The sequence below is a fragment of the Spea bombifrons genome, chromosome 7 (assembly GCF_027358695.1).
Source record: "Spea bombifrons isolate aSpeBom1 chromosome 7, aSpeBom1.2.pri, whole genome shotgun sequence".
NCBI classification, from domain to species: domain Eukaryota; kingdom Metazoa; phylum Chordata; class Amphibia; order Anura; family Pelobatidae; genus Spea; species Spea bombifrons.
Window position 1 is genome coordinate 34,494,708 of NC_071093.1, and position 18,790 is coordinate 34,513,497.

At 37.8% G+C, this 18,790-nt stretch overlaps 2 protein-coding genes across 8 annotated transcripts in view; both read right to left on the reverse strand.

Annotated features, from left to right (window-relative positions):
- The window catches only part of MAP2 (microtubule associated protein 2), an 83,740-nt gene extending 83,066 nt beyond the window's left edge, over nucleotides 1–674 (reverse strand). For 4 of the 7 annotated variants that reach the window (XM_053470415.1, XM_053470417.1, XM_053470414.1 and 1 more), the window contains exon 1: nucleotides 610–651. The gene's annotated coding sequence lies outside the window, so the exon portion shown is untranslated. Of the gene's footprint in view, nucleotides 1–609 lie in introns of all 7 variants that reach the window. The other 3 variants (XM_053470420.1, XM_053470419.1, XM_053470418.1) reach the window with 2 other exon arrangements.
- A 7,397-nt stretch (nucleotides 675–8,071) lies between these two features.
- The window catches only part of USP7 (ubiquitin specific peptidase 7), a 32,540-nt gene continuing 21,821 nt past the window's right edge, over nucleotides 8,072–18,790 (reverse strand). The window contains exons 15-31 of the mRNA XM_053470422.1: nucleotides 18,091–18,221; nucleotides 17,049–17,183; nucleotides 16,559–16,660; nucleotides 15,995–16,100; nucleotides 15,689–15,781; nucleotides 15,531–15,598; nucleotides 15,003–15,103; nucleotides 14,688–14,841; nucleotides 14,387–14,454; nucleotides 13,693–13,801; nucleotides 13,410–13,487; nucleotides 12,967–13,067; nucleotides 11,719–11,818; nucleotides 11,195–11,314; nucleotides 10,477–10,548; nucleotides 9,989–10,079; nucleotides 8,072–9,300 (exon numbers count right to left, since the gene is read on the reverse strand). Of these exons, the coding sequence (XP_053326397.1) occupies nucleotides 9,194–9,300; nucleotides 9,989–10,079; nucleotides 10,477–10,548; nucleotides 11,195–11,314; nucleotides 11,719–11,818; nucleotides 12,967–13,067; nucleotides 13,410–13,487; nucleotides 13,693–13,801; nucleotides 14,387–14,454; nucleotides 14,688–14,841; nucleotides 15,003–15,103; nucleotides 15,531–15,598; nucleotides 15,689–15,781; nucleotides 15,995–16,100; nucleotides 16,559–16,660; nucleotides 17,049–17,183; nucleotides 18,091–18,221 (1,736 nt within the window). The 3' untranslated portion in view covers nucleotides 8,072–9,193. The remainder of the gene's footprint in view (nucleotides 9,301–9,988; nucleotides 10,080–10,476; nucleotides 10,549–11,194; nucleotides 11,315–11,718; nucleotides 11,819–12,966; nucleotides 13,068–13,409; nucleotides 13,488–13,692; nucleotides 13,802–14,386; nucleotides 14,455–14,687; nucleotides 14,842–15,002; nucleotides 15,104–15,530; nucleotides 15,599–15,688; nucleotides 15,782–15,994; nucleotides 16,101–16,558; nucleotides 16,661–17,048; nucleotides 17,184–18,090; nucleotides 18,222–18,790) is intronic.

Consider the following 18,790-nt stretch of genomic DNA (forward strand, 5'->3'; position numbering starts at 1 on the left):
TCTATAAGAGTAACGCAGTGGGGAGAATGAATGGCAGCTGGACAAGTATAGAATACAGTATAGTGTGCAGGTGGCAGGATGAATCAACAGGGTACAGGATAGTCGGCAGGTATAGATGGTACAGGGCAGTCAGTATGTATAGATGGTGCAGGATATTATGTATAGATGGTACAGGATGGGCAGTATGTATAAACAGTACAGAATGGTCAGTATGTATAGATGGTGCAGGATATTATGTATAGATGGTACAGGATGGTCAGTATGTATAGATGGCACAGGATGGTCAGTATGTATAGACAGTACAGGATGGGCAGTATGTATAGATGGTACAGGATGGTCAATATGTATAGACAGTACAGGATGGGCAGTATGTATAGGCAGTACAGGATGGGCAGTATGTATAGACAGTACAGAATGGTCAGTATGTATAGATGGTACAGGATGGTCAGTATGTATAGGCAGTACAGGATGGGCAGTATGTATAGACAGTACAGGATGGTCACTATGTATAGATAGCGAGGAAAGACGAGTTGTGTTCTCTTCAGCCGGTTTCCAGATCCAGTGCCCTACTCCCCGCAAACTGCAGCATCTACGATAAAACGTACTCACCGATCGCTCAGGCTCCAGCCGCAGTTCTCGGGATGCTCAGATCGCTTTGATCATCTCCGACTACCGAGAATCTGGGGCTGGACCAAGGACACGCCCTCTATTGGCGTAACCACGCCCGCTAGTGAACACTGCACTATGCAGCACCGTTCAAGCCTAACTCCAGCCCTGAAACCATGCGCCCCGCCCAGCCACGCCCACACGGGCGGATCTATTGTGCTTCCCATCTCCTATACTCACCTATAGGGATCTGCATGCATCGGGAGGTAAAGCTGTATACAGTTCTCCGTCGCTGCTCAGCAGGCGTGTGCTGCAGTAAAGCTTAACATACCGCTAAATGGTGCATTTTTATTATTTAGGAAAAGTTCCTCTTTATGGCCCAAATAATGAGTTTTGCACGGCTACTAGAACTTCACTGTACAACATGCGTGCCTGAAGAAGACACCTGAGAGGTCCTGATAGCTTGCGCTCAAAATCTACTCAGTTACCCAATAAAGATATCCACTTGATTGTACTTGTCCCCTCGGACTAGTTAGTCTGACCCCAGAGGGGTTAACTCTTAAAGAGTAGTTTGGTGAACATAGTAAATATGTCGACACCACACCCCATGCCCCTTTTGCTTTTAATGTGTTCCCTATTGTGCTATATTTTTAAAGAATGCATATTACATTAGCTGTAAAGTACATTTAATATGAATTCTCGTATTTTTCATTAGATTATGCCACGGACCCGAATACGCTAGATAGTATGGTACAAAGTATAAATCACAACCGTGTTCGTGTTTGATACGTTAACATGTTGCAATATTTTCTAAACAAATGCTGTGATTAATTCAACATCCAACTTGTCTCCTTGTCTTTATTCGCTATTTACAGGTTTTCCAACATTGTCCATCATTCACATGCATCTAAAGGGTTACATAAGGTTGTATATTCCAGGCACCCTTAGTGATATAAATCACTGGTGCCCCAACCCCATCCAAAATACTAATGAAAACCCAGGTGGGGGCCACCGCGAAGTGTTTTCCTGGAAGACGAAGGGAAGACAAAGACATGGTTATCTTAGGGTTGTAGAAGAAACCATAGAGCTGGCCCTGCGGCAGGTAGATCGTCTCCTGTAGAAGTTCTGTAACTATAAGGGTTAAACTGGAAAATCCTCTGCCGGGAACTGGGGTGTCGTTTCTCTTCCACTGTATTAGACAATTCTGAAGTTACTGCTAATGGGGAATTCGGTGTATATTCACCCGAAATAAATCTCCAATTGAAAACGTCAAACTGTTGAGCTTGCGTTGATTGAACATTCTCCAGCTCATTTCACAAGCATGATGCATTTTTGTGGGGATAGGGTAGACGCTTTTCCGACAGTGTAAATTTAAGACAAAGAATTACTTTAAACTGATCATTTCACTTAAATGGTTAAAATTATCATAATTTCATGTGCGTCGGTGTTGTCAAGACAAGGGAGCCCCTATTGGTTATTATATGGCTGTGGTAGGATGTAAAAATTAAACCATTACCTTGTCATTCTATACATGTCTTTATTCAGGTGACGACAGCGTATTTACCACGCTCTGTTACCATGGAAACTGATGAGCAAAAACGTGTCCTTTGAGAATTACTCCTGCATGCGAATGGCTCTATAGCCCAGAAGAATTATATTATTTTCTTCCATGTTTCTCTTCTAGAATATAGAATTGCTTGCACAACTCGTACTCATCTCAACACCACCAAATAAATTTGATGCCAGAATAATAAATCCACGGTTTAATAAAATAGCCAAACGATGAGAGAAACATTTTGGGTGCCCAGTTATTCCCGGCATGACTGTTCCTTTTCCGGTGGCGTTCAATGATTTCTGGGATGTCCTTTGATTTGAATATGAACATTGTGGTCACAAGATTCCGCACAATCGCCATGAGATTAATGTAAATGCATTTCCTTGTAGGACCAGAACACTGTATGTTGCCATGGAAATATATTTGCTTATTCCGGATAGTCTGAATTTAGTCCCAAGAGATCTGTTGTCTTACAGAATTTCCCCGCCACATCGGATACATAAGGAGGCTGTTTTGGAGTGAGGCCTAAAATGGTCAGCAGTAAGAGTTCTCTAATAGTTCTTGAGAGCTTGAGGATAGGGCCATGGAACTGCACAACTGCGCAATGTTTTGTTGGATACCTGGTAGCGTCTTAGTTCCCCTTAACCATAGCCTTTATTTCATCAAACGTTATTGGATTAACGGGTTAAAAAAACCTGTTTTACTGCGCTGAGAGGGTGGTAAATAAATTCAACAGTCTTTCAACAGACATGGTAGAGGTTGAGGAACGTTAAACGGGCATAGGTGAGGCATATGTCTAAATCGAAGACAAGACCAGGGACCAAAAAAAGTTTATTTTACAGACGGAAAAAAATAGTCAGACTAGTTTCTTATCTTCCCTCCAATTGTACTTTTTAATATATCAGTGGTATGATACAGTATAGAGAGAATATACCGCATTTCCTAATGTATCATATTGTAGGCCTCATCTTAAAGTAGGAACATTTCAAAACAAACGCCAATTTTACTAGCAATTGCAAGGTTTGTCTACAAAAAATGAATTCCTAACTCTAATATGTAATTTTCTTAAAGATATAGTCAGGTCAGATATTTTCTTGTCATTGCCTCTGCCGTTGGTGGAGGTGAGGGAGTTTATGAGTATGGCCTTCGTGTACTTTTGAAGGCATCGAGAGGAGAAAGAGAGAGAAGCACATCCTTAAGCTCTTGCGCAATCCAGGAGTTGCTATAGAAACAAACTGTGTCACAGCTAAGAACAAACGAATGAACAAATCTATTTTTGTGTCTGACAAATAATATTTGTATGGATCCTGGGGGATTTAAAGCAGCACCAAGAGAATTTTTGAGGCCTTTTCACGGGCCTTAAGAGATGCATGAACCTGTACAATAAATGCACAAAAACTACAATAGATTTTTACTTTCAAATTTTACTTTTATTGATTTGCAAATAACAATACGGACAACATAATTTTTAATATGCCTAAATTCAATAGAAACTACGTATTCAACAAAAAAATATATATATTTTTAAGTATTTACAATGATAACTGCTGTGGGTTTAGAAATGGTGTCTAATTGCGCAATGCCTAGTGCTCTACAGTATGAAGCAGGAGATCTTCACCTACAAGATTAGTGCAGTTTTGGTGAGCATCATCTGTAGACCCCATAACAATGCCACCCAGTAGCAGCTAAATACTGTATATGTATGTAAAATAGGTATGTGCTGTATGAACATGCCTCTTTATGTCATGTGTCATTAATTGTGTATACTTGCATGATCTAAGAATGGCCTTCAGTATCCGAGTACCTTCCAAACCTCTATCTTTCTGCAAATGACTCTGTGTTACTTACAAATACAGTCTTTATATTTGAAAGCTCACTGACTCTATAGTATAGAACAATTGTCTAGATATTCACTATCCACAACAAACTTTTTTGGCATTTGAATTCCATTAGAATGTAGTTTTCCATGATCAAGAATGGGTATCCCATTGGGACTCCATTATGAGGGGAGTGGGTTTGTCTACACTAACCATATTCAATCCTTCCAATCCGTTCACCAAATGTCCTGTCTGATGTATAGTAGACTATCCATAATACTTCAATAACTTTACTTGAGGTGGCATCTGCAGTATTAATGCCTAGGGGTATCTGAGACATAAATAAGGCCCTCTCCATAGCTATCGCAGATGCACCTGTTCTTAACAATTAAGCTCTTACGATCATGTGAAGAGGTCTTGAAAGCGTGCGCTAACTAAAAGCCTTACTTATTAAGAAGGCTCAGTATGTTTCATTGTTACCTACGGTTTCCACTTTTAGCAGGGACACTTATGGAAAATGTATCCCTGGATACCGCAGCCATCTGGCTACCCTATTACACCACCATTGCTGCAGAACGTATTGTCATTTAGTAAGTAAATGAAATTAGTTATAGTTGCATAGCATTTGTATAACTATATATATATATATATATATATATATATATATTCCTTGTATCTCTATGTTTAGTACATAATGTTACTTTTAGCTAGTCAGTGGATAGACAGAAGATTATCCCTACACATACTAATAAAAAAAACCCTAAGAATGCACACCACATTCTTTTTGAATATACCGTATACAGTGTTTGGTTCCTCTATGCCATAGCACAGTGTAACCTCAGATAGGATTATTGATTAATTATGTAGACTGAATTTTAACAGACACACTGTCTGGGATGTCTAGTACTTAATATTCGCAGGATTGTGTGTTCGATTTTATATCAGGCTGAGGTTCCTGTCTCAATGTCATTGTGAATTTTACTCAGAGCTATGAGTTTTATATCATAGCATCAAGCCATATGATTCCCTGGCAGTTTCAGGGTTTCTTTATTTATTAACCAGTTGATGGGTCACCATCAGGTGTGAATGTAGTTTTAGGCTAGCCAATACATACCTCTCATGTTATTAATGTAGCCAGAGAGCTTTGTATTTGACATTAATATGGGCATTACATGTAAAAGTGAGCATAGGCTTAGTGGAGCCAATACAATAGCTGTTTTCGTAATCAGGAAGGAACAAATGGCACATCCCAACCAGACATGTTTTTCAGACACCCAGGTAATTATAGGACAAGCCTAAATACAAGGTGTGTTCTCTCACTGATACTTAAATCATTTTATGCAACCATTAGTGTTAATTCATCCAGTTCATTTACCATATGTTTGTATTAAATTGTTATTGATGTCAAAACAATTACATAATTGCTAATTGGGAACTACAAATCAAGAAGTCCAAGTTACTAACAGGGAGAAGAAAAGTGAATCTGAGAGAGTCACTAAAATGCCTGAAAGAACAAATTTACTAACAGCCATTATGCTGTCTATACTCTTCATAGCTGTTCTCCTACTTACATCTTCTCACTCAACTCCAAATACAGTCCCACCTGGTCCCTCTGCTTATCCGATGATCTCCCTCTGTCCTCTCCTCTGACTTCTAACTCTCATGCACGCTTGAAAGATTGCTCAAGGGCTGCTCCTATCCTCTAGAATACGCTCCCCCGGCTTATCCACCTTTCCCTCTGCCTTCGGTCCTTCAAAAGTCCTGCAAGAACCACTTCCACCATGAATGGTGGATCTAGGTTCATACATATATTGATACACTATTGATATAATATATCATAGTTTTTTTCAGGTTGCTTTTGAATGGATCGGGTGAGGAGAGATGCATGAGGCATTATTTTATAAGGTTTATGTTGGTATTTTATATATTTGTTGATTTGAAGATGTAAAGTCAAAGCTTACAGCTCCATCTGCTGTTAAATGTATTATCAAAATAGAGGTTGAAATGTTTTATTTTACAGGCATTTTTCCAGGATATTTATAGTTTTACCATTTATAAAAGCACATTTAGTAGTTCTAGAATTTAAATTCTGTAATCTTCTGCTTCTCTTGCCTCTTCTTGTTCTGTCTTCTTCACCAACCTCTCCCTGGTTTCCATACCGTTAACCAGTCCTCCTGGAGAGCTTCTGCAAAAGGACAGAGCCTCTCCTCTGGTATGGTTGCCAATGAAGAACATCCAACCAGCTCAATTAACAAATAAACTTTTCTTTAGGAGGTTTAACTGTAGGGCATGCCCTGTCTCTTAAGTAAATATGGGTTAGGTTACATGTGCACAATGAGGGTAATTGCTCGTACAACGTAGCATTATAGTCTGCTTTGCAGGCCATTTTCATTGTAAATTGAGAGCCCATTGGTATTCAAAGTATCTTTTACCATTTCTTCTGGATTAATGTCCAGAGAACATTGGGTCTAATACTGAATCCTTGAAGATGAAGAAATTGTTGGGTTTATAGTAAACTAGTACAGTGTGTCCAGTCTTACAGGATGAGGTGGTCTCTGGCGATATCTATGGGTAATTGTAGGTTGGCAAAACAAGGTAATTGTATATAAGAAAATCTGTCTTTAGATCGTTGCATTGCTAGAACTTGCTGATTGGCGGTAAAATGACAACCTTTGTTTTATCATAATAAAAAAGGTGTACCAGCTTGAAACTCCTGATTGCATAACAATGGTGGGTGGACCGAATAACCACTGAGGTTTAAAATTCTTTAGATGATTGAAGCAGGTTCTTTGTGAATTACATGTTATATGCAGGCCTTATGACGAAGTAAAGAAACACCTTTTTTTCAGAGGAATCACTTTGTGGGTTGATCTTTTCTGCACCATTTTTCAGTGGCATTCATATAGTACTTTACCAGCTTTCAAAACACAATGGATTTATACTTTGTCTTTTTGTTCCTTGAATCTCTGAGCTCTATTTATAACGGTTTTGCATGCTTTTTCTTTAACCTTATTTTTTTGGGGTACTTACATACCCATAAGAGAGCAGGTGCTCGGGGAGGCATGTGATTTTATGCTAGCATTAGGAGGAGAAAAAAAAATATATATATATTTTATGTATCTTTACACAGCCAACACCGGCAACCAGTTCATTTATTTTTTGGGTGCTTGTTTTAGTCTTTTACCAGTCCCCGAGGGGAAAGCTGTGTAATGAGTTCTCCCAATAACAGATTTCTATCCATCCACCATTCTCAACAGCGTCTTCCTGTGGTTCTTACATCTTTTCATCATATAAAAATAAGACTATGTAAAAGTCCGCGCTGTGCAAATTTCTTATTTACATTTTTGCCTGGAGGGACAGGGATCTTGGCCGTTAGGATCTGTCTATTAACAGTCATTATTGTTGTTTATACATGGAGACCTTTCTTCCTAGATGCACAATCTCTTCTCTGCTGGCTTTGTGTTTTTTCCTTTAAACATCCTATTCGGCTCAGGAGACCTGATCATGTGCAAAGGCACCTTGACCCCATGGAGAACCAGGGTTCTACTAGGATATTGTCATTCTCTCCAGTCTGCTATATCAGGGAATTTGCAGAGGTCCTGAACCCGTTTTTGGCACAGAGAGATCCATTAGATCATTCTGAACTTTGTTTCTTATTTACCAATATAAGTTGGCATGTGAGTTTTGGAATTGGTACGTAAAGTTTCAAAGTCATGTTTGGTTATGTCAGCTACTGTATTTCTTCACATTCGGAACCTGTATGTCATACAAGCAAAACCAGTAGCACAAAACTGCCATATCAGCTCTATGTAAGTATGTCCTTCAGACACCTTAATTCTTTTAACTAGTTACGGTATATTTTTATTTCTGTAAATCAAATTGTTATGTCCTGTCTACCCATTGTACAGCGCTACGAAATTTCATGGCGCTATATAGAATAATATATTTATATTCTCTCCTTCATCCGTTTTATTAACCCAAGTTGGGGAAAAGTGACATTTCATTTAGTAAAACTGTGTCTAATCCATTTCAATAAAGAAAATATTCTGCCAATATCATAGGTATGGTATTTTTCATATCATTCACTGAGATGACAACTTTATAGAAAATTTTATTCAAGACAACATTTTCCAGCAAAAGGCAATATACATGTAGAATTGTACACTGCTGCTACAGGGAAAAAAAAATCATAAAATACCAGGAAAATTGTAAAATTATGTTGAATGGCTGTATTCTATTTACCGCACTCAAACTAGACACACTGCTGCCCTTAAAGGAAAAAAAAATAGAGTAAATAAAACTACACAAAATGAATATCAACATCAATGAAGGACCTGCAGACTCGCACAACAATATGAATCTCCATGTGTTAATTTGTACATGTTCATTAAATATACATGTTAGGCTGTATTTTGTACAGTTATCCAACTAAACACTAGTGAGCAAGCCCTCTGTTCTCAAAGGAGTTTAACAGTATGTGTTTTATTTTCAACTGTGTGTAAGTGTACAGAACACACAGAAATGGATGGGTGTATATCGATTTCTGCCAACTCGGTGCAGCGGTATATTTTGCAAAATTGTACGTCATGCCTATACTTCAAAATTGCACACCATACCTATTTATTAACCCATTTAGCAAAACAAAAGACGAAATATTAGGATATCGTGTGGTAGTATTTGAAACGCTAAAAAAGGGGCAACAATATGCACAATGAAGTAGAGATTGCTATTTATTGAAGTGAGGGTTCTTGAATTTACAAATTCACAAATATGCAATTTGAAGGGAGGAAAATCTGTCTTCAGTGCACAGTTTAATTAGCCGCAATGATGTGGAATGACAACACTAAGGTTGGTGGGCAGCCGGTCAATTTTACGCTCCTTAAAGAAAAAAAAATCTTCTACGGACAAAAGTTGTGCAAAATGGTTTGATCGATTAAACTCCCTTCTTACTCTCCAGACTCGAGCCTTGCTTGATGTTTACCATAAGATCAATTTCATGGGCATTTAAGCTTCATAAAACACCTCTGCTTTCTTCAAAAAAGGCAGTCAATAGTTACAGAGAAGCCAAACAGAACAGCCTCGACAAATAAAACAATCATCAGCAAATCCTCTTGCTGTAGACTTATATAGTGCACGTGTACCAAAGTTCTAGCATTCTAGCGTTGCTAAAAAGGTGCACACACACTTTTGTGTCTTGGATACTTGGTTTGGTGAGTCAGTTGTGGATTTTAATTGCTTTCTCAAGATAGGTGTAGCGACTTCTCTTTGGAGCTTTATTGAAGTGGTCAAGGCCTAGCCAGGGCCTTGGGTGGGACATGTTACCTAAGGAGAGAACATTTCAAAAAGTTATGCATAATCGCAAAGGCAATCTGGAATAAAGCCATCTTATGCTACATGTAAATATAGGACTCTTATTTTCTTTTAGTTGGTACTGCAACTTGTCAAATCACTGAAGTGCCAGAATTCCAATACTGAAATGAACTAAATATTTGGCAAATTACTTAATTACTATGACTTAACGTACTTTAAATTAAAACATTAGGTAGCCCTGTCTCTGTCCAGTGGAGGGTTTCTCTGAGACACACTGCAGGGCTGCTAGGTCCTGCTCATGTCAGCTTAATGGCACATCTAGTAGGATGGTGTGCCACTGGTACATTGACAGCTGCCAGCAGGAGCCCTGAGAGGGAATGCATTTGGAAGGCACGCACATGTACAATATACTCGATGGTAAAGTAATTGAGGGAGTAAAATACTGTTCACAGGAATTTGTGAGGTAAACAGTCTCAAGACCACCTGTAAATATATCCTTCTTTCAAAGTTAAATGAGGAATATTACCAATATTAAATAACAGGAATAGGTTATGCATATTTTAGGGTAATCTGAATAATATGCAGATTATTAAATTTTACAAAATTCACAAGAAATAAAATTCCATGCCGTATAATGGAGAAGATGCGCTTCCTACGAACAGTTCCCATAAGATGTGGTGGTTCACAAGCGATCACTTACCAGGCTGGGGCTCAAAGTCTTTCAAGCTCACTTCGTAGTCATCTTCATTAATGTACTGATGCCGGCCCATCATTACAATGGCAAATTTGAACTGTAACAAGAAGACACAGTTAAACTGGCACTTAAGGGTAAGGAATTGTTTTAAACATTACAATACAGCATTTTTACCATTTCTTATGGATTGTCTCACTCTGCATGCATCTTAATTATGTTTTTTTTTTCATCTCAGGACAAGCAGGGATTGTAAACCATGTCCATATATAAAACCAATCACTAGTGCAATGGAACAAAATCCCAAAATATATTTTCTTATTTTTCTTCAGAGAACATTCTTCCAGGAGTAATAGTTTCCAGTATCTTACCATCTATTCCAAAGATGGACCTTAGCCAATGTTTTTTTTTATTATTGAACAACATTTAATGTTCATCCTGCTATGAATACTATATTTTGCACAAACACAAAAAATGTATCTTAGGTTAAGACCAACCTTCTCAAACTCCTTTTCTTGAATATCCAGCAGTGTTTGGATCCTTTTCATTACATCTCGAAAAGGTTCTCCCTGGGATAAAAACATTATAGAATTAGTTTAATGACAGCACTTTGCTTTTAATTGTCATGGATAATATATCAGCTGTAAAGTACCAGACGTTTCACAAGGTACACTATTGTACATTAAGAAATGTGAAATTTACACACTAGTGCCGCATAGGTTTGCCATCTCTCTCAAGTAGGAAGTTGATATTAAGTGAGCATCTTGTAAATTGGAATTAGAATTGGGTCAAAACCCATGTCCTGGAAGTCTGAGCACAGGGAAGAAACCTCTAACTTGCGGCCAACTCCAGCTGCTGCAGGACTACATCTCCCATAATCCTCTTTCAGATAAAAGGCTGGCTGAGGAGTATGGGAGATGTAGTCCTGCAGCAGCTGGAGGGCTGCAAGTTGGACACTCCTGCTCTAAAAAATGCACTGCCTCCTGTATGGCCTTCCAGACCAAAGCAGACAAATAAGCGCTGTGTAAATTGTTGGCACTATATAAATAAAACATAATAAATAGCAGGAAAACCACTTAGCAGGAAATAGCACTTTCTGTGTGGAGGGGTCTACATGAGCGTATATCGTGCATGCAAGGAGGTGATGTGTTCCTCCAACACACATCTCCTGCAATCTCAACATGTATTTCATTGTAAATGGTAGAAAACCCATACCTGTTTTATTCTCAGCAAAAAGGGAATTCCAAACGTGCCAAACACTTCTTTGTGAAAATGTGCCACAGTGATTAACATCTCATTTTCTTTTTCTATTTCTACCTGGTCCAGAGGAATTTCCTGGAAAGCAATTGAAACGTAATTAAGGCATAGCCCAATGGGGGAAAGATCAATTACGTGTTCTGAGCACTGGAAGCTTCATTTTAACAGGTTAATATTAATACTTTTCAAAAATGAATCCGGATTTTAAGGGCTTCTGAACAAATTTAGGTTATTTCAGGAGAGCAGACTTCTAAGATAACCATACAGAGGCTCAAACTTCTTTGCAAAAAGCTTGCAGATTCATATTTAGTTTGTGAACTGCGACTTTAGAAATGTCTTATCTGGCAGAAGAAACCATCGTTATGTGTGTGGTGCAAATATAAATTATGGCATTAAAAATGCAAAACTGAAGAGTAGAATGCACACTCAAGCAACATGTCACAAACTATAAGGAGCGTTCTTAAAAGTAACCCAATATTCACCTCTATTCGAAATGTCCGACTTGTTGCAGGTGATAAACACTCTAAGAGTTCGTCCTCCTGGTGGACGCCAATAATTTTGTAGCTCACGATTTCTAGCAGCCTATAACAAAAAATGGTAACGTTATATCCACAAGCTATTCTATAATATATAAAGCTTTTATCCAGGTCTAAATGAAAGTGAAAAGTCTGACAGCAGGGCCCATGTACTAAATGTATAATTGTGCATAGAGCTAAAACATAGGTTTGAACTCAATATCTACTTTGCACCACAAACAGTAATTCAAATTTGTGATTTGTCGTCGTACTTTCAACTCAGTTGCCATATATATCCATCTTAATGCCACGAGTGTTAGTATAAATAGTCAATTTTTATTTACTATACATAACACCAAGCAGCTGCTAAATAATTATAAAGCTTCAAAGGCAATCATACACAGAAACGTTCTAAAAAAAATATCTTACATAACAATCCATGAAGTTTGAATAAAGTCTAAATCTAATTTTTGAGTCTATTATTTCAGATCACTGGTATGCCGACTTCAGCACCTGTTTAAGTAGTATAACAAGTGGATGTCATCAATTTCACTCACCGGGAAGTAGTATTAGGTGGCGAAGTTTAATAGGCAATAAGCAGATTGCAGCAGCAATGATCTGAAACTATAGACACTGTCATTAAAACAGTTTTATTTATTATTTAACTTTATGCACTATTATTAAAGATCCTTTATGGTTTTTGGCACTGTTATCTTAGTGTACATATTTGGCATGGACTGATGCGGCACTGTTTTAGTAAACAGATTCCTATGTAAATTTATTAGCACCTTGGGGGAGGCATTCCTTTAAAAAAAAGAAAAGAAGACACGGTCTCAGGATAATTCCAATAAACCGTGCAAGTCAAAATAATTTCAGCAGTTTTATTCATTTATTTATAAATAAAAGATGTGTAATATCTTGTACATATGTGCAATAATAAGGGACTGTCTGGAATGTGACACTCTCTCTTACACAAATAACTTTAAAGAGAACATGCCTTAGAGTTCTAAGGGGACTGTCACAAATATAAACTTGACATGCATGTAATGCCAATAAAATGAATTTTATTTTTGGACCGGAAATGTACTTAAATACAAACAAAAAAATAACTAAACCACCCAATGCTTCCTATGAGTATTTGTCAAGGTGTAGATGTCATTGTTAGACTATAACGCTTCACTGCATTAACTCAATACTTATACCGAAATTGTTTACCTTAATTTACCAGATCCTTTCTCAGAGAGTTCAACAGCTCTTTTACACTCTTCTAGGAGATCTCGCACACAACCGTGTTTATCTGGGTATAGTGTAATTTCCTATAAGGCGAGGGGTACAAACGCATGGAATGTCAGTACACGCTCTTCCTACCATGACTAAGTTGTATTTACGCATTCAAAGTCATTTGGTAACACCTTGACTGCACTTTAATACAAAATACAATGAAGCATTAACCACATACTACTCGGTGTCATACGGGAAGGGAATGCGGAGCTGTTTAGGATACCCTTAGGGTGAAAACATTACACTAAATCTTGCCTTGTGTCATATTTATTACTGTTGGTATAGGACCAACATTGAAACGGTTATTGCTTCCATCAAATGTTCACTAGCATGTAACCGATTGCTACCAATCCCCAAGACAGGTGTGTTATACGTACCTCTTCTCTAAACTGACTATTTAACCATATACACTTGAAGCTCCTTCTATTTTCAAAGTCAGTTATTTTCATTTTCAGCTGAAACAAACACAAAGGCCATTCAGATCATCCAAATACAGATTTCATGTCTACACAGGTATGTATGAGCATGTACATATTCGTATATACAATGTGCTTACAGCACAAAATCTAAATGTTAGTCCAATAGGAATATATCTATATATATCTATATATATATAAATAAAGACATATAAAAACTGCATTTGATGAAGGGTTGGTTTACCTGCTGATAATATAGTTTCTTAGGCTGCCTTGGCTTGAAAAACTGTAGAAGATCTCTTAAAGTTCCTTCATAGTTGTGTCTAAGAGGGTTTCCAGGACCATCCCTGTAACTATAAATATTGCACATTAAGATACATGAATGACAATTGAAAGGATGGCAGTAACCTTAAGTTTAGTAAATCCAGTTATTTTAGATTTTATGTTTAATGTGTGAAAGAAATCTGGTTTCACCATTTGAGCGTGGGGGGGGCAGGGCAAATAGTTTTTGCCCCTAACTTAGGAGACAATCAAACAGAGAAACAGCACAAAAGCTGTTATTACATAGTGTGAAGAAAAACAAACACATTGATGGGCTTCCCTGTCCAAACAGGGTCTAACCCCCGAAGGTTTGCTAAACAAAATTCATTCTGGTCTTAATGACCAGAATAGATAAGTTTAACAGCACCACATCAGAAATTGTAGAGGTTGGAAGGGGGGGATTTAAACATTTATTGTACATGTACATGGGCTATATGATTAAAGGCACACACGTCTTCAGCTGGGAAAATGGGCAGATTAGATGAGCCAAATTCTTCTCATCTGCTGTCAAATTATATGGTTTTAAATGTGATTAAAAAATTCATGAACCGTAACACTGCATCTCAATTTTTTCCTTCTAAATTGACTGTTCACAATCTGAAAACAGAAAAACTTACCCTTGAGATTTAAAGAACTGCAGAAGCATAGGATCAGTGTTAAGTCTCAGTGCGACAGTCTTTGCCACCTATAGAAACAAAGAAACGCTTATGAAGACTCCATTCTGTTCAGGAGTTCTAAGGAGTTCCTATCCTTTACAAAAATCTGCCAAATCAAAGCGAAGGTAACCTTCCCCATAGCGGGCCAAACAATGGGCGAAGGGATGGCATCCTTGTTATAAAGCAACTCTGACCAGATCTAAAGGATTCTTTTTGAAGGGATTATACAATTTCGAAATGCATTTTATCTCGTTATACGTACGTTTGAGTAATTCATTCTATTAGACAATGTTACAACGAATCCAGGGTCATTTGGAATTGTTTTGTCACAGAAGATTACATCAACACGGTGGTAAAGATCTCTGAAGTATTCCTTCGCGGTCGGCAACTCACTGTTATCATTTTCAGGATCGTCTCTGCACAGAAACATCACAAATCAATGAATGATTTTTGTAGAAACATACATTTCAGGCGAAGAAACAGAACTGCACTCAAAGGTAATCACAATCCTAGATTCGTGTTGCCGGTGCTATGAACGGGAGTTCTGGCAATCTTCTTAAAGAAAACTTATACTCACTTTTGAAACACTATAATGTCGCCGTCCATGAGCTCATCAAGTGCTTTATCAAGGGACACATCATAATCTTGAATCCGTTCAGTTAAATTGGGTTTTACTTCCTGCAAGGCAAAAAAAAAAAAAAAAAGACATTTTAAAAACTACATTGACCCGAGGAGACTATATTGGTCATTAAGGTGAGGCTCAAGTACATAGATTAAAAAATGGAAACGCATGATACGAAGAGATTATTTGCAACAATGTTAAGTAGTAGAAACGCAGGAGGTGGTATCAGAGGTGTTTCTGGCAGCGAAGAAAAGGGCAAGGGACCAGATAAAAGCGATCCTTGCAATACCTTGCTTCCGGTTATTGCTTTTTTATTATATTTAAAACAATTTATGGGACCCGAAACAATACCCTGATTCAAAAACTATCATAGATCTATAGAACGTTTTAAATCAATTTGTCTATTAGTTTTCGTACCCGATCCATAAAAAAGCAACTCTTAAGAGACATTATTTCTCATTCATCCCAAGTATGAATTTTTACCTCATAGAGGATAAGGTCCGTTCCTTGTGAAAATCCTGCTCTCTCACACATAACCGGCAGTAGATCACCTATCGAGAAACGGAATCGAGTCAGCAATGTGAGGGGATATGGACGAACTTAAATATTAGCGGAATATTTACGGAAAAAACCCAACTTACGTATTTTACAGGATATCGGGGTGTATATGTGCCCGCAATAATTTAAGCTTCGACTCTTGGGATCATACATTTTAAGGAACAACATCACATCGTCTAAAATTAAAACAAAAATGTACAATGTGTCAGAAAACAAAAAAACATTTGAAAAGTGAAGTCTGCTATTTCTAACCACAAATCGCTAGCATTAGTAACTACCAATTTAAAACAAGAAAATTACATAAAAGCAACAAAGTACAGTTACCACATTTTGTTTGTAGCGAACACACACATCTTAGAAACATGAAATAAATGATAGCCTACACTTACGATCTTTATCAAACTTAGGAAGGGTTGCACCACTAGCAGCCATTTCTGGATCTACAGTTTCCAAAAATATCGTCCAGGGATTTTCGTTATCACTGAGTTCAATCATCTATGAATCAGAAAGGCAGAAAGTTGAGAAAAGGGAAAAAAAAAAACTCTGAAATTTTTTATAAATAGTTCAGAAAGGGGTGTTTTTTTATATTCAGCATTTGGAAATCCTAGACAGATAGCATGTAGGACAGACAATACTATTATATTGCAATACCCTATATATTGTTTGATTAAAAACAAAACCCCAAAAAAGTAATGGCATGGCATCTTGTTTCGCTTGCATATGCAACAAATTTGTCGAGCAGCAAATCTGTCTACCCAGAAACATGTTAAAAATGCTTAACATTTTTAATATGTTTCTGGCATGTATAAAAACTAACTTTATGTATACACTTATTACCCAAGACCTACTACAAACTGCACAAAAAGTAAGCATTTAGAAAAACTACACTAATTACATTCTGTACATGAATCCAGAAGTGAAGTGTAGTCTCTCTATAGAGATTGAATAATTACAGTTTTGCTGCAATCCGCTTCATAATCCAGCATCGCTGGCCTCTTTGTTCCGTTGCTTCTGGCTTGCATCGGCCATAGCCTGATCTGATCCTGGGGGAACCCCTGAAGTTGTGGAAAGGCAGACAGATATAGATTTAGAGAGTGATGTAGACTGACAGGGTAAAGATCAAAAAGAAAATATTGATATAAATACATTTTAGCGGCGTCATTTAACAGGATAACTGCATTTCTTACACATGAAATTCAAGCATGTTACTCAATTTTGCTTGGATACAAATTGTGTTGCATAACATGGTATTTTTCTATGTGAAAATGTCCATTGTACCATATCGGTGCATGTACATTTACAAATAGCAAGCTAATGCAAATAAGGTAACCCACGTAACTGTATACGTGCCACCATTGATTTTCACCCAGACTGCGTGCGTGCGTGCATATATATATATATATAAATATATATATTTTCCAAGTTTCTTCTTAAATTACCTACCATAGTCTGTGAAAGATTATGAACAAATTCGGCCAGGGTCGAATTTTTCAATACTTTGAATACTGTGTACTTGACTTTTTCTTCGTCGTACATGTCATTGCCTTGGTGCCCACAGAACTGGTCCTCTGCAACTATCTGCAAGAAAATCAAATACACAATTTTATTTAAAACACAAAAGTGCATTTAACACACTACCAGGTGTAAACTATGTTATAGGAAAATATTAGCAATTTAGGGAATTAATTTGCAGTGGGTATTTCTTTTAAGTCTGCATTTTTCTGCAGAGACATAAGATATATAAGAGACATGTAAATAGGGCATTTAAATAGCTGCTAAATGCAGGGATAGACTTCCCTACAATGCTGTATTGCTGCACAATTCATAACCTAGAGATAGAGTAGTGTTAATGTTTTGGAGCTAGGAAGGGAGGGATGTATCTATAGAATCTTTATATAATATAAAATAGGAACAGCTATAACATTGTAGGCACTATAGCCACGTATAGGTCTGCCCACCCAGACTGAGTGTCAATCTTAGAAAACGGGTTACACGGTGGTTCTCAAACTCTCTCAGAAAATGTAATAAATCACATCCAAAAGAAGAGGTTGACAAGGTGTCCGCTAAAAGGATACTAAAGTCTGCTGACAGCGCCAACAGAAGACATGGAAAGCCTCTGCTAGGGAGCTTGCTGAGAGTTACCGTCAGTAAATGTGACAGAAGCTGCAAACCTATCTACTGACAAGGATGCATGCTAGTAAGGAAGGAATGATCAGATTCCAAAAAATTGCAGACAGTCGCCTACAAAATAAATGCCACGGCCTAGCCAAGACACAACAAAATGAATGAATGAAAAGCCTTCTGGATACCATGGCATCCAAAAGGCAAGTTATCATGGATTAAAGCAGGGATGTCTCCAGTAGATTACTCAAGGTGTTTCGCAAACTCTGAAAACCAGAACAGGCAATGCAGGGTACAATTTAAAGACATGTTTGCACACATATTTATGCCAGCATATCTGAATCGGTAACATCAATAGACTGACCTGCACTTGCATATATAAGTGGGCTTCCTGTCTCTCCTTTCTTTTCTGGGCTTCTATTCTCTTTTCTTCCTGAAGTCTCTCAACAAGCTGCTGGGGTATATCATGATCTGTTACAGCTTGTAAAACTTCACCTAATAATAAAAAGAAACATTTTAGCAGAAAATGTTAAACGGCTTTTAATGTTTCAGGCTGGCAATAATTGACACAAAAGATACAGTATTGTTCCAATTACAGGCCTCATTCTTATAGTTTGGTGTATTTTGAAAAAAAAATGCAATGCTTAAAGGAAAAAATACACATTAGGGTAAAACAGCATGTTCTCTCACACGTGCACCGTCAATGTCTCATTACCTTCTCCAACCACTTCAGTGTCTGTCTTCTTCTTGTTCTGTCTTTCTGCTTTGTCTGCTTCTTCTCGGTATCAGCTCCGTTAACCAGGCCTCCTGGGAACGTGTCCTCAAAAGTCTGCAGTTTTCTGGCCTCTTAGCATACTTGCGCAAAAAGGCAAAGCCACAGCCATCGGTTGAAAGGGTGTGCATGGAGGCCCGGCCCTTTTGATGAAGTGCTCTAGGAGGCCTGGGCAACGGAGCCGATACCAGGGAAAGCAAGAAGAACAAGAGGAGGCAAGACAATCAGAGCCGGGGAAAAGGAGACCGGGCACAGACACGATTAGCGGAGATGGTAGTGCGACATTGAGCGT